The 27,385-nt window shown below is 39.4% G+C and overlaps 3 protein-coding genes across 6 annotated transcripts in view; 2 read left to right on the top strand and 1 right to left on the bottom strand.

Moving 5' to 3' along the window:
- Nucleotides 1-27,385, top strand: part of LOC146666312 (uncharacterized) — a 477,181-nt gene that overhangs the window by 278,305 nt on the left and 171,491 nt on the right. The gene's annotated exons all lie outside the window — the stretch shown is intronic.
- ptger4b (prostaglandin E receptor 4 (subtype EP4) b) lies at nt 527-4,254 on the top strand. Its single transcript, XM_085414259.1, has 2 exons — nt 527-1,573; nt 2,741-4,254. The coding sequence occupies exons 1-2, from the start codon at nt 794-796 to the stop codon at nt 3,308-3,310; spliced, it is 1,350 nt and encodes a 449-aa protein (XP_085270385.1). The 5' UTR covers nt 527-793; the 3' UTR covers nt 3,311-4,254.
- Nucleotides 10,755-26,432, bottom strand: ttc33 (tetratricopeptide repeat domain 33). Of its 4 annotated transcripts, none has more exons than XM_085414262.1 (6): nt 26,164-26,432; nt 25,503-25,730; nt 17,985-18,066; nt 17,628-17,711; nt 14,419-14,550; nt 10,755-11,688 (listed from the first exon to the last, which is right to left on the bottom strand). In XM_085414262.1, the coding sequence occupies exons 2-6, from the start codon at nt 25,727-25,729 to the stop codon at nt 11,314-11,316; spliced, it is 900 nt and encodes a 299-aa protein (XP_085270388.1). In that variant the 5' UTR covers nt 25,730; nt 26,164-26,432; the 3' UTR covers nt 10,755-11,313. The 4 variants fall into 4 exon arrangements, with proteins under 4 accessions (XP_085270388.1, XP_085270387.1, XP_085270386.1 ...); XM_085414261.1 differs by having other exon boundaries at nt 17,628-17,708; nt 26,168-26,429; XM_085414260.1 differs by having other exon boundaries at nt 26,168-26,429.

The raw sequence follows: 27,385 nt of genomic DNA on the forward strand, positions 1-27,385 counted from the left end.
TCGGGAAACTGGTGTGCAGAGCTGTTTTGCAACTGTAGCGCAATAAAAAGTGCGACTTTTCCCTCTGTGTAAAGACAAAGATGAAGCAGGCTTCTAGACTTTAGTTAGACTGTTTCACATCATTTGAGTTTCCTCTGATTCTGGAAAAGCACTAAATCATCTCCTGCTATCTTTTAATTTGCTTGATAAATAAAGTCGCTTTTTCTTTTATAAACCACACTTATATACTCTATTTCATTAGATATTTTTTATGCATGGTTATTCCCAGTTTAATTAACTATTCTGGTTCAAACCAGCTGTTGTTATGACTTTTGCGGTGACGAAGACGTTGATAAACTCACGTCCTCGTAGGTGCACACTTGGAAATCCAATCATAAAGAAGACCTGAGACACTCATTTCTAACCTGCGCCTTCTTTCTGGCGGCTTCTCTGCTGCAGATGGTGTTTGGTTGTGTTGCTGCGCGAAAAGCTCGCTGGTTAAAGGAAATACAGAGGAGGAGCTGCCGTCAGTGACCCAAGAGGAAACTACTCTGTCAGATGATGGTGTAATTACAGCGTGAAGCGCAGCTCGCAACCTCGGTCGGAGCATCTCTTGCAAAGCAAAACCACCTGAGTGAACGTTTGTCTCCTGTGGATCCGTACTTTCACCAAAGATATGGAGTATAAATTCTGTGCGTAAAAAGAGACGTTTTGGAGATATGGGTTTGGTTACTGGAGAACTGGAGGAACGAGCATTAATGGGAAGTGTCACTGCTTTGCTCAGCGTGAACAAGTGAAAGAATTCATTGCAGTTATGAATTCCACGAAAGAACAACCCGGATTTCGTACGCCCACCATCCCGGTGATTATGTTCATCTTCGGGGTGGTGGGGAATGTCATCGCCATAGTTGTTCTGCGAATATCACGAAAGGAACGAAAAGAGACGACTTTCTACACACTTGTGTGTGGCCTGGCGGTGACAGACCTGCTGGGCACCTTGCTGGCCAGCCCCGTCACCATCGCCACCTACATCAAAGGCACCTGGCCTGGAGCTGATCCATTGTGCCAGTACTCCGGCTTCATCCTGCTCTTCTTCTTCGTGGTGCAGCTAGGCATTGTATTTGCAATGTCAGTGGAAAGATACCTGGCGATAAACCACGCATATTTCTACAACGAGTACGTCAACCAGAGACTCGCAGCGCTGGCTCTTTTAGCCATATACATTTCCAACGTTGTGTTTTGCGCGATGCCCAGCATGGGGTTCGGTCGTGTGAAACTCCAGGAGTCTGAGACCTGGTGTTTCATCGACTGGAACAGCAGTGACACAAGTGTCAAGACTTTTAATTTGATGTACGCTGGGGTGAACTCGGGCATCGTGCTGGCCACTGTCATATGCAACGTGGTCGTGTGTGGAGCTCTGATCCTGATGCACAAGCGGTTCATCCGCCGCACGTCTCTGGGAACAGATCCGCGGCGCGTCGCGGAGCTCCGGCGCAGACGAAATTTTGGACGATTAGCTGGGGCAGAGATCCAGATGGTGATCCTGCTTATAGCTACATCCGCTGTCGTCCTCATCTGCTCCATACCTTTAGTGGTGAGTATGGCGAAATGGTAACGAGCAAGCGCGCCACTAGTATATGCGCGCGCACTAGACTGTCACAGAGTTGTAACAAGCTGGTTCTTTCGAGACAGAAAAACCAGGAAAGATATTGTGTTAAACTTGATCAGTGTAATGAAAAAATAGACTGTGCGCACGCAAACACAAATACCAACACAGGTTTTACGCATATGCTTTCTGAATGTTGTGTCCTTGGTTTAGAGCTTTGTGGTCTGATGACACACTTTGTGAGCCGTCACACGTTTCGCTGTTAACACCCTTTGTGCTTTCACTTCAGCATACACACATACACACGTACACAAGGGAATACGTGTGTTTGTGTGGGGGACTAATGCGAGTATTTACAGTAACCAGTGTCGTTAAAGTTGCTAACTTCAAAAGTCTCAATTCTCAGTTTATTCTCAGCTTTATCAGCAGACGTCATTGTCCAACCTGAGATAATGTCAAGGAGCAAAGTTTTGAGTGTTTTTGTTAAAACATCGTCCTCTTTGTGTTACTTTCGCAGAAGTGAACTGTGCACTAAGAGAACTGTCGCTTCAATTAGTACAACCCAGACAAGTGGCACGTTTATCTTTTAGATCAACTCAACAATACATTTGCAAAAGCTTTATATTCTCACTGTGCCCGTTAGAAACGTTTTAGGATAAGGATTTTTTTTTAATATCCGTCAAAATTATGATGTAATGATTAGAAATTATAAGAAGCAATTCATTGTAATGTTAGTAGCGATAACTGAGTGCTGTTTTAAATCTTAAGATTTAAACTTCCGGGCCTGCGGGTCTTGAAAAAGACAACTGACGATTAGACTCGGGGGAAGCCCAAGTGCCAAAATCTCATTTGCTATTTGAGAGCAAGAAATGTGGGAATTTCTTTTATTGGCTTCTTGCCCTTTGTACTTTATCTCAGTTAGCAGAAGTCAGATAGTGTCTGTTTATGCTTGACTATTCCATTTCAACTGTGTAAGAATATTAAATAAATATATAAAATATTACTCTTAAATGAAGGAATCAGGTGTAGCCAATCAAGTGTCGACAAAAACCAAAAAATTGAATTGTTTGTGAAATGTTATAAATAAATAAATAAAAATGTTCTTAATGCTTATTAAACTTTTCTACCTTTCTGTTTTCTCTGCTTGCCTCTCAGCTGAGGATCTTCATAAATCAGCTGTTCAGAAACCGCAAAGACGAGAACTCGATACTTGACGACCTGCAGGCCATCCGCATGGCTTCTGTCAACCCCATCCTAGACCCCTGGATCTACATCTTGCTCAGAAAGACAGTTGTTCTCAAGCTAATGGAGAAAATCAAGTGTGTGTTCTGTAAAATGGGTGGACGGGGACGAAGCAGTGGCAGGCACTTCCTCTGTGCTGACGGTTATCTCTCCTCATCCATCGTCTCTCGGGACTCACCATCACTGATGTCCCGTGAATTGCGGGAAATGGTGAACACATCGCACACCATGCTGTACCCATCAGAGAGAAACATGCAGGCGCGTGGGTCAGTTCAGGCGGGAGTGCAGGGTGACTCTAGCATTCCTGCTGTACAGACATTGCAGGTCCCCCAGGAGGTCCACGGGTCTAAGAGGGGACACGGAGTATTAGAGGACAAAGTGTCGGAAACACCACTGAAAGAGCCTCCAGTGTGTCCCAAAGACCCACCTCTACATGTCACCTTTACAGATGAGACAGCAGATATACAAGAAAAATGTATATAACCATAAGCATAATCACCAAAATAAGACTTTCCCCTCACAGATGGGAACCAGTGAAAGCACTGCAAACAAAATTTGGAGACTGAAAATTCTGTCAGTCTGTAGATATCTTGTGGACTGCTACAAACATTTGACAGATGAATTACAGACCTTCTGTAAGTACCCGTTATCAGTGTATCACTCCACATTCATTCTTTGCTATATTGCTAAACTCACATGAATACAATCACATAACTTTTATTAGTACAAGCCCACCGAGGGAGCATCATAAAGCTCTCCTGTTGCACTTTTTGGATTTCAGTTCATTGCCAGGTTGTCTTTGTTTCGCTGTGATTCAACAACCTGCACGATGTCTGTAAAGAATTTGTTGTGTTAAAATGTGAACAGTGTGCCAGGATGTTAATTTATTTTTAGTGTGAAATTGTACGTTACTGTCTTCTCCGTGAGAAGGTTCAGTTAGTTTGAAGATAGGTGCGGGATGAATGTGTGTTCGTGTTTTATTTTGTTTGTTTGTTTGTTTCAAACATTAAACTTTTATTGGTTGTCAGAGCAGCTCTTTCATCAAAACTATGATTATGCCATCCCCTGAATCCCATAACAAAGGCAGCTATACACTAGAGTTCCACAGTGCAGACACTGGAGGACGTTAGACTTCAAAGTGACTCCTAAAAATCCTTCTAATCCCGTCATTTTATTGATTTAATTTGTAATGCAATGCGTAATAATCCCAGCTAATCAGAGTTTATAAGGAAGATAAGGCAGGAAATGAAAGCTGAAGCCATGACCTCGATATACTGCTGCTATAGACGTATATAAATATAAACACACGTTCATGTTCAGTGTCAGATTTATCACAAAATGTTGTGTAAATGTGTCTAATGAAAAAAACAGCAACAACTTATGTACCAAATTTATAAACAAAATAAAAGTGTCTAAATATTCATATAAGCTAATAAACGTCAGTGTGTTGTTTTCTTTTGGAATCAACAGGAAGAGTGAATGATGATGAATGATGTGCAAACAAGTATTAACAGCAAATAAATGCTTGATGATGTACAGCTACTGTACGTCAGTAAGTTCTGGAAGAATGACACATTTTTTTGAAGCTTCACTTCTGTACAGCACCACAGAGGATTTTAAACAGTCAAGATGTGACTGAAGCGCAGGTGTTTAGCTTTAATTTGTTTCATTAAGTGTTTAGAAATTACAGCTATTTTTATACACAGATCCACATTAAAAAGGATTGTTTTAATGCGTTAATGAAGTCAGTGACTGCTTGAAGTCTAGAACCCAATGTTGTGTTTGTCTTGAGATGATCTACCAGGTCCTTGCTTCAGTTGCCTTTAGTTGCGGTTCTATTTGTGGAACCGCAGTGTCTGATCAGTTTTGCAGCATTTGCTGAACCTCAGCAGAGAGTATTCATCCTCTGCTTTTAGCAGCAGTCACGTCATCAATAACCAGCAGTGACCCGGTTCCACAGGCACATAACAACATCATGTTTGACAGATGACTTGCTGTTCCTCTCCTTCTCCACGTGTTTCCCTTCATTCTGGTGCAAAATAATCTTGGTTTCTTCTGTCCAAAGTTTTTTTTTTCTTTTTTGCATTTTTTCAAAACTCTGCATGCTCTTTTAGATGTTTTCTGGTGAATACCTTGCTGGTTTTCCTGTTTTTTAGTCTGACCAGTGCTTTGCGCCTTGTTGTAAACCTTCTTGATTTCCCTCCACAAAGGTATCTCCTAATTATGGACTTTAGAGCTCTTGTTGACATCTCTTTGGACCTCGTAATGAGAGTTCCAGTGACCTGTTACCAAATACAAGATCAGCATTTGAAATGAACCCAGATGTTTCGTCTGCTGTGATGGAATAATGAAGGGACAGACATCGCCTGGTCATGAGACAGCTTGTCAGTCAAATGTCCGATTACTTCTGAGCATCTGAAAATGGGGTACTGTGTCTGCACTTCAGTCACATCTTGACTGTGTGATTTTAAAAGCTACTGCTGTGGCATACAGAGGCAAAACACAAAAATATGTGTTAATGTCCAAATACTTATGAACCTTCTAACATTACAAGCAAGTGCTTCTCCGAGTCTACTGAAAACAATATTGATCAGTCCAGCAAAGACTGAGTTAAAATCATTAGTTATCACTTCAGGGTTAATGGCGTTCACCACTTTGTCAATTAAAACAATGAGGCTGGTTCAATTCTGTTCAGTTTATGTAGCACCAATTTACAGTACTCATTTAGCACTTTCTATTCTAAGGTAAGGATCCTACAGTATTATAGATAAGGGATCATGGATTGTTGGGTGTCAATGAGCAAGTACGTAAGGACAACGGGGACAAATAACATGACTGCGTGTGTTTAGGAAAAAAGCGAAAAGCGAAAAGAAAAGGATAGAAAAAAGACAACTTACAGAACAAAGCATATACTACAGAGAGAGAGAAGACCAAAGTTAAATAGTGGTCGGTAAATGCAGAGGAAGTAAAAGGGAGTTTTTAGGAAATCCGGAGATTAAGGAATTACAATAGTCCAGCCTACAGGTAACAAATGCCTGGCCCCATTGTGGAAGTGATTCTTTGCAACAAGAAAAAAGCAAAAAGCAAAACAAAAGGGAAAGTAGACGACTTCAACACAACCCAAGTGAAATTTAAACATTTCTATGTTATGGATGTTTATAAAAGACGTAGCACCTGCCATCCCCTTGGTCAGCACTGACTGCTTTGAGCAAATTTAAAATCAATAGCCGGTTCAGACGGCAGGATATCGTTCACTTGCAGACAGCTGGTTTCTTTACCTCTGATGATTTCCAGTTCCACTGTGGCCTCCGTCCAGAGCCTTCCGAGAGCAATGAAATGCCCCTCTGAGAACAATAACCCTTTAAAGACAGCTCTGACCTCAGAAATCTGTTAAAGCTGTAGAGCCTCTCGGGAGACAGGAAATAGTGACTGACAAAACAGCTGTGACAGGATTTTAGCAGAGACTCGGAAGGAAAAACGATTCTCCTTGGAAACTTGTCCCTTCTCTCCCCATCTCATCAGCTCGCGCCGCTAACATGTGACAGCCTGTTTTAGACATTTAAACTCTCGCCATGATGAGCCTGTGAAAACAAAGGGTCATTAGAAGATGCCATTGAAAAAGAGGCCAGTTGTGACATTATGGGCTTTTAGAATAACTATTGCACTATTTTAACTTGAGCTGTTGTTACCCAATCAGGATATTTGAGGATGAAAACAGAATCAAATTGATTTAGACGATGTTTGTCAGAGAGTAGCTGATGAATAATGGCACTTATTAGCATTGCAAACCATTTAAAAAGGTTGTAATTATTTCTAGCTGATGGCTTACCAAACTATACTGTGCACTAATCGTTTTCATGAGCTGGAATAGAATGGCTGATCTTGTTTTTATCTTGGGAGTGTGTAGCTTCATGGCAACACGACCATAGCAGGAACTATCACAAAGGTTGTTCTGAGTATTTTGGCAGATGTATCTGAAGGCAGATTTTGTCAAAACAATAGCCTCTCTGCAAAACTGTGTAGGCTGCAATCATGAAACTTTAAGACGTGTAGCTTATATTGAAATAAGAGCCAAGAAAGGTGTGGTCCGACACATGGCCACTTAGTGCTCGTGCAGTAATGCAGAAAAGACAACTGAGTGACAGGTTGTGCAATCCCATCCCAGCATGCTGTCATGTGTATTCTGTTGCAATGCCTTCAGGACATATTACAGTATCGATCAGCCACTGAATAGTGGTGCTGGCTGCTTCTTGGCAGTTTATAACTTTATTTATACGACTGGAGATAAAGAGCAATGCATGACACATTACGCCATCTCAATATTTATTTCACAGAAACAAAAATGCAGAAGTATTGTGTAAAAAAAAACTAAGCACACCCCATGATTCAATAGCATGTAGAAGTACTTTTACTAATAACTGGAAGCAAACATTTTCCCATTTGATCTGATTTAGTCTCCCACACTTTTGAAGAGGAATTTTGTTTCATTCGTCTCTACAGTGTCGCCTCAATTCAATGAAGTTTGCAGTTATGCACGGCTTTTTTAAGGTCCCATTTCTGTAAGTTAGAGGTCTAGGCTTGATTGGGCCACTGTGACACCTTGATTCTTTTCTTTTTTAGACATTCTGTTGTACATTTGGTGCTGTGTTTGAGTCATTGTCCCGTTACATGACCCGACAGTTGGACAAATGGCCCAACGTTTGATTCTAGAATACTTTGGTATACAGAGGAGTTCATGGTCGACTCAATGACTGTAAAATCAGTCTAAATTATTATGTCTCTGCCACTGTGCTTGACAATTGGTCAGAGGTGTTTGTGCTGATATTTTGGTTTGTTCAGATGCAACTTTACACATTTAAGCCGTGCTGGCATGCTCTTTTTAGATATAAGAGGGTTTCTTCTGGCAACCCTGGGGATATCTGCTCCTGAGAAGATGGGTAACTATGAATAATTCTCACTGTGGAATGACTTGTGGACTTCACTTTGATTTAACATGTCCCTTTAAGCCTTCCCATGGCAGCAACAATCACTTCTTTATAACCGTTGTAGATGCCTTTGTTTGAACCCACATTAATTGTTCTAGAGAAAAAGTAAACAGAGTTATCTTAATCTGTAGGACTTTTTGTCTGGTACCCAAGCGTATTCAGCAAATAAATAAAATTCATCCTCCAGGGATGACTTGCCTTGCAGACATCTTCACTTAAAACCACCCAATAACTGCTGAGACTGTTGATCGCAACATGAAGTGGCAGATTGACTAATACTTTTATCCCTTGAGCTACACTGTTAGAATGGGGGGGGGGGGAAAGTTCCCAAAACTCTGCTGAAGAGTAGGAAAAAGCCAGTAGCCAGTATATACCTGACGGCGTCAGAACAACTTCAAAGCAGCCGTACTCTTAGAAAAATAAAAGTTTTGACTTGTCCCAGAAATGCTGAGGCATCTGTGAAGTAGGAGGTGCAGGTTCGGCTGAGCAAAGCCAGTTGGTTAACAACAGTTCCTTTTTTTCATGCATTTTCTTTTATTTCTTTTGGAAAGTTTGGATTTACATTGAAATTGAACACGTGGCTTGACCAGCATTTGAACCATCCAAATACAGTGTGTTTAAAATCACTTGGCGCACCCTGATTATACACAGGTGACCTCCATTCATCTTATTATGCAACTTCTAAAAACAACAACTGCGCCAGCGATGTTTTTGGGTGTGTCTCAGACAAGCGTGTCACAACTTATATAATCTTTATATATAGTATATTATATAAGTTAGATTACGTTGTAGAAATGTCTGCTTTTTCTCTTTGCCATATTTCTCTATTTCAAAAAGTGTTAGTAGTTTGTTTTCTTTCCTGTTATTATTATTATTACACAGTGTTCCTGTCAGTCATCTGAAGCGCTGACATTTATCACCACTGAGAATCAATCTATATCCCGCCTCATTACCCATCTGTGGTGCTGACTGATCAAGTAATTAATTATATGCAGTTTACGTTCACCTTCCTAATCGTCTTTTTTTTAACTGAAATGAATGTTTTTCCCATCCTTCCTACAAACCAGACAAGAAAAGGGAAGTGACTGCTCTATGCAAATAACTTCAACAGTTTCTTGGAATCAGATGTTCCAGCTAATCCGGTGAGACTTCACAGATGTGCCCCTCACTTGGAGGCATACAAATTCTGTACTGACCAAATCTGCTAATTTTTTGGAGTGTGAGAGCTGTACCTTGATCATAAAACACACTAAGCATGCACTTTATTAGGTACACCTTGTTGGTACCTGGCTGGACAGCCTTTTCCCTTCAGAGCAGCCTTAATTCTTTCTGACATGGATTTGGTTTAATATTTGACATGATAGCATCACAGTTGCTGGAGATGTGATGGCTGCACATCCATGACATGAATATGACATTCCAACACATCTAGAAGATGCTCTGTTGGATTGAGATCTGCTGACTGTGGAGGCCATTGGAGTACAGTGAACTAACCATCACTATTCAAGAAACTGACTGAAAGAGCTGGGGTTCTAATACTTCCAAGACACTGATGGAAGCAGTGTGTTTGCATGGAAGCATGGCAGAGGGAGAGTCATGGTTTGGGGCCTTGATGAGTCCTTGATGACTTACAAATACTGAGGAAAAATAAATTGAAAACTAAAAAAAAAAATGTAAAAAACAATTACCAGAGATAATCGGGATAATAGTTCAAGAGATTAAGCTTGTAATAGCTTCAAATAAACAAGTTAATCAAAAACACCAAAAAACAAAAACTAAAAACTCCCTAAACAAACATTTTTTGAAATGAACAAGTGAGAATCCTGACTTTAGCATGCTGGGATCCTGTGGTATCACATAAAGAAAATGGTTCACTTACAATAGGGTCAGCAACTCACCAGCCGCAATTCAGGATTAGGGTTAAAGCCTAATCCTCTTAATACATATACTATATGTATTAATTTATCCTCTGTCTGTCTGTCCCTCTCACTTCACTCCCGTCACCTGTCCATCTCATCCCAAACCATCTCGACTTGGTTTAGGTCAGGTGACTGTGGAGGCCAGACCATCTGTAGCAGCACTCCATTGACGCTCCTTCTTGGTCAAATAACCCTTACACAGACTGGAGATATGTTTGGGGTCAATGTCTTGTTAGAAAGATAAATGATGGTCCAACTAAATGCATACTGGATGGGATGGCTGTGGGAGCCATGCTGGTTTATTATCCCCATCAGTGTCACCAGCAAAGTACTCCCACAGCACCGCAGCTCCTCCTCCATGCTTTGTGGTGGAAACCATGCCTATAGAGACCATCCGTTCACCTTTTCTGCATTGCACAAAGACAAGTGGTTGAAACCAAAGATCTCAAATTTGTACTCATCAGACCAAAGCGCAGATTTCCACTGGTCTAATGTCCATTCCTTGTGTTTCTTACTCCTAAACAAATCTCTTCTGCTTGCTGCTTTTCCTTAGCAGCTATTTGACCATAAAGTCTCGATTCTCCTCTGAACAGTTGATGTAGAGATGTGTCTGCTTATATATATTTATATTGTACAGTAGATCATACAATAATACATACAGAGAAAAACCCAACAATCATATGACCGCCTATGAGCAAGCACTTTGGCGACAGTGGGAAGGAAAAACTCCCTTTTAACAGGAAGAAACAAAGGGTGGCTACTTTGAGGAATGTAAAATATAAAACAGAGTTTTTATTTTGAGTTATTGTTTTTTTCTTTGCTACATAATTCCATATATCTTGCTTTATATAATTGATGTCTTCAGTATGTATCTACAATGTAGAAAGCAGTAAAAATAAAGAAGAACCATTAAATGAGAAGGTGTGTCCAAATCTTTCACTAGTAGTGTACATAATAAACGTCTGCACAAGTCAATTCTTCTTCTCCGGTGAAAGTAAACTGCAGGAAACACAACTATGACATTTTTTTCATTGTTTATTTACTCACTGACAATTTGCTGAGCATAAATCGTGTTTTAATCCACATCCTATTTCACAAACAATCATATTCACAAGAGTAAAATGTAACCACAAGTCTCGTGAATTTTCTCTGTACTTTACAATCGCACATAAAGATTGTGGCTGTAGATTTTAACAAGCAAATGTTGTAATTTTCATGTAAATCAGGGAAGTTAAAGTCTCTCAATTTACGTGTCCACATTATTTTGAAACACAACTAGAAGCAAATAAAGTTAATATTTCTACAAATATCAGGATGAATCCTCAGTAATTAATGAACGGACCTTCACAGATTGAAATCTGACCCTCAGCCTGTTTTTACTGTTGTCTGAAACCACATTATGTTACAACTTAATTTTCACATGCACATTTACTACTATTTACATGAATGGGATTCAGACACACATGGGTAAAACTCAACTGTCTTAATTTGTACATATTAACATTCACAATTCTTGTGAATGTTGATATGTACAAAAAAGACAAAAACAAAAGCGGAACCTTGAAAGTCATTTATATTCTCTTCAAAGTCCTCTTGCTTTGACAAACTCTTCCTTTGATGGTGTGGCTGAGTTCTCTGATCCCTCCTCCCCTGTGAGTACATTTTTTACATTCCCCTCAGCATCTATGATTACAGCGGTCCTCTTTAGCTCCTCATACCGTGTCTGTCGCTCAGCGACGGCCACACAAGCAGCTAGCACTTCGTCAGACTCAAAATCATAGTCCTGATTGAGCTCAGGGGCATTAAGGATCTCTTTTTTAGTCTCCTCCTCTTGTCGAATCTTCTCCTTGGTTGCTGTTTGCTGCTTCTGTAACCTCCAAGCCCAGGTAAGGTCTTCCTGCCACAGGGTGCGCTCTGATGGGCACTGGTGGATGGCAATCTGGAATGACCTCACAGCCTAGAGGGACAGTAATGACATGCGCTTAGGGACATATACAAGATTTCAGACTACTGTCCTAAATGCTGCAGGTGATTGCAGCATCAGCGTTGTAATGAGCACGACCACAAGCTTCATTGTGGACAGATTGATCGTTCCATTAAAAGGAGCTCAATAACTTTTATATGACTGTGGGATGGGTTCGCACATTAGTTTGAATGTTAATAGTTATACTGAACAGAAAGATTCATGGTCTATAATTATCTATGTGACCACACATCACTCCTGAAATATGCTGCCTGGTTTCTTCTTCTTCTTGTTGCTCTCTTTAAGGGGTCGCCACAGCAGATAATCTACCTCCAATCAATCTCTAGCATCTTCTTCTGTCACACCAACCTTCTGCATGTCCTCCTTCACTAATTCCATGATTCTTCTCCGTGGTCTTCCTCTTTTCAACATCCTTTGTCCTGTATACCCAATATCTGCTGTCTGCACATGTCTGAACCATCTCACCCTTGGCTCTCTAACTTTGTCTCCAAACAGCTCTGTTTTAGCAGTCCCTCTGATATACCCATTTCTAATCTTGTCCATCCTGATCTGTACCAATCCTGATCTCTGTCAGTGCCAGTGTCCCCGCACAGTATACATCATAGCAAATGGGAAGGTTTACAATCATCTTGTAAACTTCTGTCACACTCGTCTCCACCCACACCACCTTGCCTCTACTCTTCTTCACCTCTCGTGCACTGTCGGTTGGCCCCAGGTACTTAGGTGCTTAACTGTCACATCTATCTCTCCTTGCATTCCTCTTCTCACCAGTGCATAACTCCACGTCTCCAGGCTCTCTACCACCTGCTGCCTACTCTCACATTATTGCCTGACAATGTCATAGTCCACGGAGACTCCTGTCTGACCTCCCATTTTCCCATAAAAGTAAAAATTAGAAAAAAGAAAATCTGTTACTTGTTCATTAAAACACAATTCTTTAAAGGATAAGATAAATGGTGTTTTCTGTAATCTGGAGATTGCTTTTCATGCTTGAATTGCTAGCCTGCATTAATCTCCTGATGGGAATCTATCAAAACTACTTGATGTTAACATTCCTCACCTGTAACATAAATAACATGCGCTGTCAAAGATGATGACAGGTTAATCATAATAAGATTTCTGAAAAAAGTGCAACCGTCTGTGCCTAAAACAACACATCAAGTATAATCTTGAATCAACTAGAGCCAAATCAACCTTTATAAATGAAAGTAATCCTTCAACTGCTACTGCAGGAAAAAAAATCATCACTCTTCTCTATAAAACTCATGGCCAAACAAACTTTATGCTAAAACGCAAATCATACATGGAGACTATGCATTTTTCTTGAATTGGATTGCAGGGGATAATAATTAAAGAAGGGAAGGACTAGAGCAGAGCCATGGAAAGGAAACATGGAAATCACTGTGTTCACATTTGCACAAACATGTGCTACTCAAACATGTTGGTGCATACAAAGCTTTGAAACTCGACTGAACAAGTCAAGCTAAAAATAGATGTGCCGTATTTTTCTTTTCCATCCCAAAAGCTTCATTACAGAGGGAGGTGTGTCTATATTTGGTTTAGTTTTAGCTGTAACTTTCAACACTTCCTATTGTTGTTGTTGGTACCATAGGACAGGTTTCCCGCTCTGGGGCGTGTAGGAGCAACATTAGCTGAAGGCGTTCTGAGTTCACCCCTGTTTGTTTGGCTTGAAAAGGGCCGAGCAGCAGAACTGCGAGTTTCGAACACCCACAGGTCCCGGCGTGTTCTGGGGCAATTTAAGCAATCGTCCAAGCCCCAGGCACCTGGGTGTGCTTTCATAGAGTTGCTTTGTCTCACAGAGTTCACAAAAAAAGTAATAGTAAACACAGTAAGTCATCCATCTTAACGGCGCTCCAAATTCGAGACAACTGACTTACAAGTATCTACATAAACAGGCATAGTTTATTGCAAAATCAAATGCATAAATTAATCCTTCCAGTAAAGACCATTAGCGACTGCCTAAGAAAAAAAAAAGCCATCAACTGTTATGCAACACTACTGATACAGCACAACTACAGCATAACTAAATGTGGATTAAGGGTCACCTAATCCAGCCCTAACTGTAAACTTTATCAAAAAGGAAAGTTTTAATCCTAATCTTAAAAGTAGAGAGGGTGTCTTGTCTGTCTCCTGAATCCAAACTGGGAGCTGGTTCCTCAGAAGCAGGGGCCTGAAAGCTGAAGGCTCGGACTATCCTTCTACTTTTAAATAGCCTAGAACGCCAGGGTAGAATGCGTAGAGTGGCAGCAGAGAAGTATCACAAGGTATCACAGTTGTGTGGTGGGATCTGACAAAAGCATGAGGCCTTTCCATGCGAATTTGCATGTTAGTCGTCTCTTTGCACCTGTTCTTTCCAGGTACTCTGGCTTCCTCTCACAGTCCAAAGATAAGGTTATTCGGTTGGGCGAAACTAACCTAATAAAACTGCAAATATTAGCCTGAATGATTGTCTGTCTTTCTGTGTTAGCCCTGTGATAGACTAGTGAACCGTTGAGGGTGTGCTCTGGCTCTCGTCCAATCAAAGCTGGGAGAGACTCCAGCCCCACCGTGACTCTGAATTGGATAAGCAGTTAAGGAGGTCAGTCTGCAGTAGTTGTGACTTAAAAATACCATTTATTATTTGCATTTTCTTGCAGCCCTGCCTTCACAGGACGTTTTTAATGCATTGCCAGATACACTCACTAGGTCCACCTCTCCCAAGTTGAGCTGAGCCCGACCCAAGGTCTGCCAGCCCTTCCACCACAATGGCCGGAACTTCACTGCCATCTCTGCTGCCTTCACAGCTGGAAAGACTTCCTGCAGAATGGTCAGCACCTGACAACAAAGAAGGTTAAAGATGATGCACGCATGCCATAAACAAAACAGCAACAAAATCAAAGAGAGAAAAAAAGATCATCGAGATCAGAAAGTACACAGGCTTTAAACTGTCTTTGCTTACATTTTGTAGTGTGACTATTTATTTATTTATTGTTGCTTTATATCTTTTCATATATCACACCATTTTATTTTCAGCTTGATACTGGTCAGTTACCATATTAAAAGTAAATAATTGATATCTCCGTCCCTGCAGACTGATTTGTGGTGACTCACTGAACCACTGGTCCTGCAGTACAGTGTAGAGCACCTTCACGGTCACAAGATTTCTCTCTAAATCACTGACATTTTCTGTGATCGCATTTAACAGTGTAAAACTGAAGTTGTTAACGTCTTTAACCTTGTATTATAAAGTCATCTATTATTCAGACGCTGGCCCTTTTTGATTTTGCTTTTGTCATGCCTGAAGTCAAGACCTGACAACTTTGTGCATGTATTTGCATAATAAACAAAAACTATTTTTGAAGAGGTTCTCTTTCGCTGGTAATGCCGTTAAAAATAGCATTATTGTCTTTTACGATTTTTTTATATATATGCAGAGCAAAGCGATGCTGACAAAAATAAAGCTAAACTGAGTATTGTTGTTAGGACATTTATGCTCTTGCTATTGCTGGACACAGGTTTACTTTTACTTCCTCCTTTTTCAATCACATTTCAACATGAGACTTAGACGTGAGAATAGCACCAGTGTACAGCAAGATGCACCAACACAACATGTTGAAGTCTAAAGACTGCTTTAATACCATAGCTTGATACCCACTGATACGCCAGGAATACCTACAATGTCTCTGTCAGAACACCGCAAACCAAAATGCCTTCAAAGCCATAACATTTTGAAGACATCTCATTATCAACAGGATCCACCATAGGTTGGAATCATTAATTTATAGCCAGTAAGACGGAGTAAAAGGTTTACAAACTGGACTGATTTCAGCCACACAGATATACAAGTGGCAGGACACAAGTGGCACAGATTAAATTAAACAGGAAGAAAGTGATGAGAGGAAGTAAAAGGCCAGCAGAGTCACTGTAACCAAACTCGTCATCTGGGCCAGTAATAGGCATTTGATGAGAACCAGCCCATTTTCAGTCTAACGACTGTGAACAACATCAGCAGTGCTAATGGATACTAATAGGTGAAGTGGGTGTACATGTGTGTCCAAACACACTGAAGCTCAATCCAAGTAGAAATGGTATAAGGCCAGTTTGAATTTATGCTATAGCTCATGTCATTCCTGGAATGAGGAAAAAAAAAATCATGCTGCGGTGTTTTCCCAATACCCTAATAAATGCTTCTCTAACGATTTCCTTCTCAAATTTCTTATAATGGATGATATTATATTAGGCTTGGAGTACTCTGTGAGATGTGAATGACTATGGAAATAATGGAGGAAATAATGGAGTTTGTGAGACTACACCCACGACTTCTTTACTTTTCTTGTGTAACAAGAAAAGGAGAACTGAGGCGCAGCCAAAATACCTAAAGAAAGAGTAACTATAAAAACAAAGAGGAAAAGAAAGTTGAGAAAAGTTTAAAAAAAAAAAAGATTAAAGATTATTTACATGGTATTGAAAATAAGCAACAGACGTTAATCTCAAAGTGGAAGCGGGAAAAATGGTCTATGTAGCCATGGCCACCGGCAGCTTTCATTAATTTATCATTGCTGATAAACACCATGATATCACAAAAAATATATTTTTTGAAATTTTATGGGACTAAACAAGAAAATTTTAACTATGGATTCCATGGACTGATTATAAAAGATTGATGTTTGTGGACTATTGCTTAAAGTCTCAAGATTAGCATTTGGTGAATTTTTTAAAAGGCAGAACTGGACCAGAAGGTGCAGTGTTAAGCTAGGTGTTAATAATAGAATTTAAATGCTACACTGGCAACACTGAAGGAGCTAGTTTAATGAGTCAGATTAAGGTAGGTAAGATAGGTAATGCCTGACATGCCCATTGTGATATGCAATTAACTGAATCAGTTGCTTGAAAAATATTGGCTATGGATTATATTATGAAAGCTAATGTTAACTGCGCATATTTACTTCTGCTGCTGAGCTGGGCATTAAACTGTAACGTTCTACAAGAACTGACCCACTTGTGGAGCTAGCCTCACGCAGTTACTGCAGTTTTTGGTAATTCTGCACTAGTTTTGTTTTCAGCTCTGACGTTGCAACCTGGTTTACTGGCATAACTGAATACAAAACTCCAAGTGTAAAACAGCATCTTTTAAAGTTTTGAGGTTTCGCATCTCACAAAAATTCTACAGTGTATCAGGAAACAGCAGAACAAAATGGGGTGGCTGTTTCAACCATGTGGTTAAAGACAATGTTAACCACATATGCTTTTTAAAGTACATTTTCTCACAAATGAAATATGATACTGCACTCATGTCAGATCCAAGCCATACATACTGGAACCGTGATCCCTTTCAAATGCAATTTCAATGGAAGTGAAAATAAATTATCATTAAAATGGCACTAAGATCACATTTCTTCAGGGCTGCTACTGATAAGAATGAATTTTAAAAATCTATTATTTGATCACTAAGCAAAACTTGAGTAAGCACTTGGTGGAAAAACCCTTGTTGGCAAGCACAGCAGTAAGACATTTCTTCTAGCTGGTCACCAGGTTTCATACATCTCAGGAAGGATTTTGGCCCACTGCTCTTTACAGAAACTCTCTAAATCCTTTAGGTTTCTTGGCTACAGTTTGGCAACTTAAAGCTTTGGCTCCCTTCACATACTTTCTATCAGACTGAGGTCTGGAGACTGGCTAGGCCACTCCATGGCCTAATGTGCTTCTTCTTTAGCCACTCCTTTGTTGCCTTGGTGGTTTGTTTTAGCTCATTGACATGCTGGAAGATGCATCTGCGACCCATCTTCAGTGTTCTGGCTGAGGGAAGAAGGTTTTCATCCAAGATCTGACTGTGCATTGGCCTCTCCCGTTACATAAAGTCGCCCTGTAGTTGCCCTTTGCAGAAAAACAGTCCCAAAACAAATTGTTTTTACCTCCGTGCTTGCCTGTAGGGATGTTGTTCTTTGGCTCATAATCAGCATTTTTCTTCCTCCAAACACAACGGGTCTGTTGGTCTGCTAGGACGTTACCAGTGGTACCAGTTGGTGACTGTGGTCCCAACTGTCTTCAGATCATTAACCAGCTCCTTTCATGCAGTTTTAGGGTGATCCAAAACTTTTCTCATGATCATCATCACCTCATGAGGCAAGATCTTGTTTACTTGCTATCATAAAATTTGAGATTGCTCACTTACAAAGATGTGAACAAACTTCAGTAGAGGATCAACTAATTATTTCCACCACTGTTTGTTGAGAAAATATGTCTGTTAGAGAATATAATTAATGATATACCTGGGACTTCATTTCATACAGTAGTGGGTTGTCTGGAGTCAACTGAATGGCCTCATCCCACTTCTTGATGGCCTCCCAGTGCCTGAAGAAAACACACACTGTGGTTCAAATCCAACTGAGAAAAGTGGGATTCAGGTATCTATAATCAGAGTCGTAAAGGTAAAGCACATTCACTTCTTAATAGTCATGCATTTATGAACCATGAATGCTTGCTGTGTTCACTGTGAATTTACACAAAGCCAATCTAAACATTGCCAACCTACACAAAACCAAACATCCAGACGTGGCTCACAGCACCAAGTTAAACACAGGTTCATGATGAACTTTGCTGAGGTTAAATTCTGCAGGTAATGCAGCACTGAAGCGCAATCAACTCAAACAGTAAATAATATAATGCAGTGAAATGAGACACCCAGTTTCACCATCTCCACCCAGAGATTTGATAGGTTATGCAAACTAACATGGGTCCACATGCTTGTGGACATCATAAAAGCACTTTCCCCTAATTATTTCTATTGTTGCGTGCTGTAGAAATGCCACCTAATTTGAAAGCTGCCTCTGCCCTACTTTTCTATTCTTTCAGGCAACTCCCTAAAAGATTAAAAAACCAGACTATTCCTAACATGGCTGTATCATGTTTCATTTGTTTACTACAACCATAACCACATGGTTGGTTTTGTGCTTTTTTTGTCTTGCCAGTTAAAAAACAAAGAAACCTAAAATACATTTATCATCTTTATAATAGGAAAAAGTGGGGAAAAAAGAACAAAGAATTTCTTAAAACTATAAAGCTGCATGTGTACGCCACAACATCTGCCCACTTCCGGCAGCAGAGAGTGCACACAGGCTGCAGCAGGTTACATAAACAGAAAAAGGTTGGCTGAAGTGAAGAGACAAACGGTAAACCAAAACCTCCCTTGGTGGTTTCTTAGCATGAGCTAATTACGTTGTCTACTAGTTCCTTCCCAGACATTAAAGCAGAACGATAGCAGAATTTGCACGAAGTCACATTAAGCTTCTCTAGAACCTCACTCCAAGCAGCTGTCACCACTATAGTTAACTGCTTTGCATAGATTTGTATACCAGGATTCACAAGTCTTCAGGTATTTCACCACATATGCATACACTCCAGGCGATTCTAGGAACTCTCTTCCTCTGGTCAATATTGACACAACACTGTTTTCCTGATCAAGATAAAGACAAGAGGTGACGTCCCGGGTATGTCAAATCGACACCTTTTATAGCTTTATGGAGATGGATATCCTGAGAAAATCAAAAGCAATTCAAATCAACCAATGAGACAACTAGTGGTCATCACCTACAAAGTTCAGACTGCAGTCAGAAAACATGCCACTGCCATTCAAAAGGCAGAGAGAACAGTGAGGAAACGGAACTAAAGGAGTGTGGAAATCTTTCCATTACATGAAGTAAAGAATACTGCAAAATCATATGAGGAAATTAAGCAATGAGCTATAAACCATGTGAGGCCTGCAAGCTAAAAATGGCTCTTCTAGTGGCATTATAACTGTTTATCAGTCAAAGATGGGTTAGAGAGACGGGACAGTAACTAGTATCAATTTTAAGAAAGTCCATTATTTGGGCAGCTATTTTGAAACGTAATATAAATTAATATAAAAACTGCATGCACAGAATCATTTTTCAAATCTATCTTTAAAAAACACACTTAAACAGTTTGCCAACTCTTTTCCAGTGGAAGTTATATTCCTCTGATTTTACTGTTGCAAAACTCTTTCACGGATTAAAACAAACGGCTAATGGCGGCTAAGCTGTCATCCCTGTTGGACAACGTCTCCCACCCCATGCAGCAGACTGTGACAGCACTGAGCAGCTCCTTCAGTGGGAGACTGCGGCACCCACGGTGTGGGACGGAGAGATTTCGCAAGTCTTTCCTCCCCACTGCTGTCAGACTCCACAACAAAGACTTTAACTGAACAAACACACACATCCACACATGTGCAATAACACTAAGTGCAATAATCTTTTCTGGCATCATTGTATTTTTACTCAGTTGTATATAGCATTCGTATTCTATTTTTATCTTATTGTATATTTTTATTCTATTTTATTCTACTGTATATAGTATATTATTTTATTCTATTCTGTACAGCTGTGTACTGTATTTATTCTTATTGTATTCTAATTTTTGCGTCATAACTTTTGCACTGTCCACTTCCTGCTGTGACAAAACAAATTTCCCACGTGTGGGACTAATAAAGGTTATCTTATCTTATCTTATCTTAAACGTTTCCTTTAGTGGTTTATGTCTCTCTTATAATGCCTCTACTCATAGCCTAATACCGTTTGAATGATTTAAGTGCTTACTTGTTATTAGTTTAAAGAAAGAGTGGAAAATTATGAAATACAGTAGAGGATGGATCATCATTTAACACGCTACTGTCCAAAAAAGGAGAAAATCCCAGCATGCTCCTATCATAAGAAACCCTCATATCCTTACTAGAGATGGACCGATCCGATATTACCTATCGGTATTGGTCCGATACTGACCCAAATTACTGGATCGGATATCGGCGAGAAAAAAAAAAGTAATCCGACCCATTAAATATCAAAAAAGCACCTCACAAAACTTGCTACATGGCGTAACTCGGCTCATAACCGTAGCACGTCACAGCAGTATGCATCACGTGATAAAGCGGCTGTGTGTATTTGTAGCGTAGCTACCAAACCAGCATTTCATCTCCGAGGAAGTTTTCCCAGAGAGAAGTAAAGCAAGTGTGTAAGTTCATCTCTGAATGTTTGTAAAGCATTCCCACGTTAAGCTTAACAACCGATATATGGTGCGACTGCCTCTTCTCTCTCTCTCTCTCTCTCTCTCCTGCTGCTACTTCAATCCTGAAACTGCTTAATGATCAGCTGATCGGCTTTTCTGTCGTGAGTCCGTCTCTCTTCTTTGTTTTTGGCCCACTTCTCACCAGAAAGAGGAAACCAGCGGCTGAACAACAGCAGCACGTTTAACCTTGATAAGCTGTTGTTAGAATTTATTTAATATTACTTTCTACACCAGGATCATTTTCTGCGTAGCTGACGGCTGGTAACTGTGCAGGGGCGGATCGAGCAAAGTTTAGCCAGGGGGGCCGATAGGGCATGAACAGGGAAAAGGGGGCACAAAGACATACTTTTCTTTCTTATTCTCATTTAAAATGTCTAGCTTTTAATAAATAATTATCTGAATCTTACACCCAAAGTTTTAATCTGATGTAAAATATATAGAAGTCCATTACTGTATATAGTAACTGTTAAGTCTAATATACCCTAGTAAGCTATACTACTTTTTCCTTTGTGAAAGTACCATCTGTGAATTCTGCAATTCTGTTGAAGAAAGATGTTGAATCTATTTAATTATTCTTGAAAAATAATTTATTTCTGTGCATTTTCCCCCTGCATCAAATTAAATTTGATTACATCGATTAAGCATCATGAGGTGGAGGGTGGGGGGCAGAATAAAATACCAGAATAGGGAGGATGGTGCAGGTTTAAGTTTATTAGATTAATCAGTGTTGCTGAACTATGACATATTTTGGACGCAGTGTATTTTTTTACATACAGGTATAACAGAATAGCTTTAGTGTTGTTAATTATTTAAACTTGAGTATAAACTTATACAAAATGCAGCAAGATATTAAAGAAAAAACAGTTTTATTGATTAAAAAAAACACTATATCGGATTCATATCGGTATCGGCAGATATCCAAATTTATGTTTCCGTATCGGACATGAAAAAGTGGTATCGTGCCATCTCTAATCCTTACTACACAATAACATGTTGACCATTTCAAAGAGATTTCAAATATCATATTTGGCATTCTCTGCTTTTGAGAAAACACAACTTGCTGGACAAAATTTAAAAATAAAAAAATAATAGACATACCTAAGATGAGCTATTACCTTATATTTTACCTTATAAACGCCTTTAAACGTCACGTTTTGTTTGTTATGCAACCTCCTTGAAATGATGATTGTTTCACTGTGAGGCAGACATTTCGTTTTTTTTAAACACATATGCAGTTTGTGAATAAATGTGTCAGTGAGCCCAGTCATACATATACAACAACGACGAGGCAGCTAATCTCCTAAAGATGGCAACAACAGCCCAAATTACAGAAAACTCTTTGGTAAGCATGACATTTAGTGTGTTAGTGGGAAGTTTATATTACTCTTAAATTAACTAATGTTTCAGTAACACTAGGGAAATCCATGGTGTTTCCCAAAATTAATCTGAGCGTGTGCAAAGAACTTGCAGCTGAGTTGGATTTGAAATGGTTGTTTCAAAAGCATTAATCAGGTCTGCGATCACTGGCAGTTACTTGCTGCATCAACATGATGATAAAAAAGCAATAAGATGGAAGCTGCGGTCAGTTTGTGACAGAATGAGATCAAGTTGGCAATAATATGCAACCGATTTGTGATAAAGCAGCAATTAACTGACATAAACCAGGAAAAACTGCAAATCTGTTACCATCAATTTTTACAATTCACATTAAAAACAAATTCATATTAACTATTTATGGAGTTAACAAATATTTAGAAATTGCTCCAAAATAGAAATGTAGTTGCTGCAGAATGGCAACCTTGCTTTTATATAAGAATAGAGCCAAAATGCAACCAGTTGGATCGACTCCCCTACTGCAAAGAGTTGTACTCCAGATAAGGTGCTGCCCTCATCGGCGCACACGGACTCTAATTAATTCCAACATGATGGCAATCTGACTGCATTTATACAGCAGATGGTAATTATTTGTCTGCCACTTTATTTGTTACTCTGTGTGTGACTGAGCCATCGCTGAAGTATGGCAACACATTATGCACCATAGTATCACAATAGAGCAATTTTGATATTTACACTGCAAAGCTGTTAATTTTATATCAGTTCAGTTAATAAGCTCTGATGTAGTGATGGTAATGATGATGGTAAAGAAGTGTTTTAAGGCAGCTATGGGAGGGAATCCACTTAAAGCATCTTAATCATATATGGATATTTAGCAACAGGAAATAAAATTAGATAAATATCAAAACAAAATACATTTGCGGCAAATATAAATATTAACTGTGGACGGTAAAACCTTTAGGTAGCAAATAGATGTTAACATAAAGACATAATTGTAGAAAAACAGGCAAAACATAACCCCCCTACTATTCTGCTCACAGAACAAGTGGGTACTATAGGAGCTGTTCAATTACATCACAAACATCTAAACCTTTGTAATATCAGGCTGACATCACAGGTCAATGTTATTAGAGGGAAAAGAAAAAAAAGACATGGCTGACATCCTCGACCAGACACCATTTCAAACCACTGAACTGCAATTATGGAGCAGTAAGACATAATTTCCTCAGTAAAATCCACTTTCTTCTCACAAATATAATTACAGGCAGTCACTGTGGACAACAGCATTACGTCTTCTGGACTAGGAAGCTTTCACAATGTGATTGTTATTTGGTTAAAGAGGTTAAATTATCACAAAACAAACATAAAAACAGCTTCTGAAAGAGGCTTATTTTTTTGTAATATCTGTATCTATTTAAAAAGAAAAAAATTTGAGTTGAAATGGTGAGTATCCATTTAAAATAAAATAAAAAGCTCTCTTAAACTGACCACATTGCTTGTTATTAGTCAGTCTAACGTTAGTTCTAAAGTTTACTTCGGGAACTCTGACAGTAGAGCTTTGAGTAGATTTAAACCTTTAAATCCCTGCTCTGTTTGAAAAGCTTAAATAATGCGGCTGTGTTTTTATGTTCCCCTCCAATATTAAATAGAGATAATCTGACCAGATGATCTGAGAAGAACAAATGCTCTTTGACTTCTGAAACATGTGCTAGACCTTTCACAGAAAAGCCATTAAATTAAATACAAGGAAAACCTCAACCTTAGATGCCTTTCTAAGTTACACGTCTCCTTGGATTTAATATGTTTTTAATGTAAATCTTTACTAGAAAGCCAACAGAAATATCTAAACTGTGATCGATATGTCTTTATTGTCTGTACAATGCTGCCCTCCTCTGGAGAGGATCTGAAGTAACTTGACTCTTACTAACAGCAAAGCTGAGGAGGGAAAAATGTTGAAACTGACAGTTCTCCCAGAACTTTTCACAAGGGAATCTAGCAGCACACTGACAGGATGCCATTATTACCACAGAATACAAATATGTTTCATGCTGTAATCCTACTTGGCACACAGTGTGGAAAATTACTTTGAAAGAACGCGGCTTATGTATACAGCCTTTTTTTCACCACTGGCTGTTTTTGCCAAGGCAACAGCTGCACAAATATTGGATTTCTATTGTCTGATTTCATTAACAACTACAGCTTTATTGAATTGCAGTGCTGTGCAAAAGACTTGAGCCACCCCTCATTTCTTTATTATTTGCTTCCAAATCAGGCTTTCTTGTAATTTTTTAAAGTGGTCTTGAAAAATAGTTGTCCCGTCTTTCTGACAAACTAAATTTACATTGAGGGCCACATACAGACCACTTTGATCTTCAGTGGGCCGGACAAGTGAAACGCCACTTTCTGTCAGTGTAAAGATGGTTAACTACACATTTAATGCCTGAGATATCTTAATATATAAAAGAAATGCAATTTCAGGAGCACAATTCAGAATTGTAGAATTGCAGAAAAGGTTCCGATAGCTCACTGCCCATACTGTTCCATATTTATAAAACCTAAACGGTATAAAAATACAGTTAAGTCCAAAAATGAAAATACACATTTTCCAAAGCAATCAAGGGAGCTGGATTGGAGTTTTTGCTGGGCTGTGTTGAAAAATAAAGGCGATCATACCATATATTTACACTAACGATACAAACTGTTTCTGTCCTATATAATGCATTTCCATTTATGTTAGCACGTTTCAATAAATCGCCACAACCATTTCTAAGGCTAGGTTCACACTGCAGGTCTTAATGCTCAATTCCGATTTTTTGATCAAATCCGATTTTTTTGGCTACTTGTTCACACTACAAATAAAATGCGACAGCAAACGCTCTCTAGTGTGAACCAGTCATTGGTGTGAACGCTCAGAGCAGCCTGCATGCGCAAAAGAAGATGTCACACACAACGCTTCTCTGGCGCTGATAATTGGCGTCTGTCTTGTGTCAGTGACGTAAAAGACTGATTTAATGCGACATGACCATTCAAACAGCAGTCGCTTTCTAAAACATCCTTTATGTATCGGATTCAGTAGCACATACGAAAGTGACCCAGATCGAATTTGTGCCGTTCACACTGTCATACCATGATCGGATATGGGTCGCATAGGGTAAAAAAAAATCGGATTTGATGCGCTTTCGCCTGCAGTTTGAACGTAGCCTAATTTTCCAAGCTAAGGGTAAGGAAATAATAAATGACAAAAATAAGAGGTGGATCAAAACATTTGCACAGTACTGTGTGTTAGGGTGACCATATTTTGATTCGCAAAAAAGAGGACACTTGGCCCAGTTTCTGTGTGCCTGTCAGAATGTGTTTGCGCCAAGCACTCTCACCTGCCATGCTCAGCCAACAGGGCACCCTCCTCCTCCAGTCTCTTGCTCTTGGCAGCACAGTCCTCCAGCAGGATCTCCCGCCGTCGTTTGATAGCGTGCAGCCAATCCACCTCGGGGTCCTGACTTGGCCCATCATCCACAGCTTTCTCCGCTTCTGCCTCAAACTGCTGCACCGCTGACTTGGACACCTTCTCCCCAACTTTCCTCTTCCAGCCAAATGACGCCATCCTATATGAAAAAAAAACGGGATACGACGCGTGGTGGCGGTGGTCACTTATCATATATATGCTCGATTTCAGCTTTAATCACGACAGAGTAGTACAAAAATGTACATTATTATGAGCGCAAGTCTGGCCTGCTTTTGCCATCTAGATTCGTATACATGGCCGCTGAATGAGTTTCCAAAATACCGTAGCAGAAAGATTTATATTTTATTTTGGATATTTAACGTTTATTATGGCAATAACATCCCCAAAACTCGCTAGAAAAACAAATTAAACTTCGTCATACTGACGCCAGCTAACGTTAATTCGGGCAACTCAGCTAAAACTTGCAATTAAAACTTGACATGCCAGTAGGCTTGCCTACATAAAATTAACTTCTTTTAATTTTGAAGGTATGTTTTTATACTTCGTTATTTTAGAACAAAGTGGGGACATACGCACATTCATCCACGGCTTTCCACGAGCAACAGTGGATAAGCTGCAGTTAGCTAATCGTTAGCCACATTTGTTGACCTTCACGTTGCGTTCAGGTCTTATCGGTTTAAAGCCAACATCCCATCGTAAATACTGGAAAATTTGAAGAGCGGGGGGGGAATCAGCCCGTTTTTGCACAATTCATGCAGTTTCTTTTGGTAAGTATATATCTCCAATTGAAACTACAGACGTGAGGGAACAAAAGTGTAACTTTGCGTTAACACTGGTGAACTTTTCGGAATGAAATGTGTACGCCCCTTCTTTTTTTTTTTTTTTAAACTTTGCCTTGAACCGGTCCAACCCCCCTCCCATTCTGTGGAATGCGCGTGAATGCAGCATGACCCGGAAGTTGTGAGAATGTTTACAGTCTTTTAAAGAAACAAGAACCGTGTTTTAAATCTTTTAAAGCGCACGAAAATCAACGTGAAATCAAAATCGGTTAATATAGATTTAATTTAAACGACAAATATATGAAATTTTAATAAAATTACCGATGCCTGCGATCACATTCCAAAATACAAGTCCAATGCTATTGCTGTAAACAGAAAAGCTTAGTATGGTAGTGGTAGATTTAATATTCTATATATTCTTCACAGTATGTTTCAGGTAAAAACAAACAAACAAACGTCAAACATAAATGTGCATTTTAGCAGTTTATTATGCAGTTGTGTATATAAATGATTCAATACTGTCCATTCAGATTTACACTGATCAGTCTGGTTGGGTCCCCTTACACACCAAACAAAAACAGAACAATTATTCTTTGAAGCAGATGAAGCGGATGCTGAACTCAGACCACTAGGACAATACTCCATCAGAGGCAAAAAGAAAAGAAAACTTTTTTGCACACATTCTTTCAAAATGTATCAAGCAAGCCATGAAAAGCAGTTTATAACCAGAGGTTGCAACTCCTCCCCCCCCCCAAAAAAACAAAAACAAAACCCCACCATAGTGTTTGTGCCTTTACCATGATCCATATATTTTGTCTGTGAGACATGAAGGTCAAATGTGGATATGAACAAAAGATGCAAGTTGGTCACAATTATCGTCACTCCTGAATTATCTCTGAAAAGTAAAATGCTCATACAACAGATAGTTCAGATTGCTGACATTTGCTAATAAACATGTCAGATAATAAGATTCTGACTTTACAGCAAGGGCATACAAATACTTTAATTCAAATAA

This window comes from Rhamphochromis longiceps, linkage group LG7 (assembly GCF_057381845.1).
Source record: "Rhamphochromis longiceps isolate RC_006_pf linkage group LG7, R_longiceps_female_GT1.1, whole genome shotgun sequence".
Taxonomy (NCBI): domain Eukaryota; kingdom Metazoa; phylum Chordata; class Actinopteri; order Cichliformes; family Cichlidae; genus Rhamphochromis; species Rhamphochromis longiceps.

Coding starts and splice junctions, on each gene's coding strand:
- ptger4b (XM_085414259.1), top strand. CDS start 794: ATGAATTCCACGAAAGAACAACCCGGATTTCGTACGCCCACCATCCCG. Junction 1,574..2,740: donor TCTGCTCCATACCTTTAGTG/GTGAGTATGGCG, acceptor CTTGCCTCTCAG/CTGAGGATCTTCATAAATCA.
- ttc33 (XM_085414260.1), bottom strand. Junction 18,067..25,502: donor CTGTTGGCTGAGCATGGCAG/GTGAGAGTGCTT, acceptor TGTTTTCTTCAG/GCACTGGGAGGCCATCAAGA. Junction 14,551..17,627: donor CCCTACAGGCAAGCACGGAG/GTAAAAACAATT, acceptor CTTTGTTGTCAG/GTGCTGACCATTCTGCAGGA.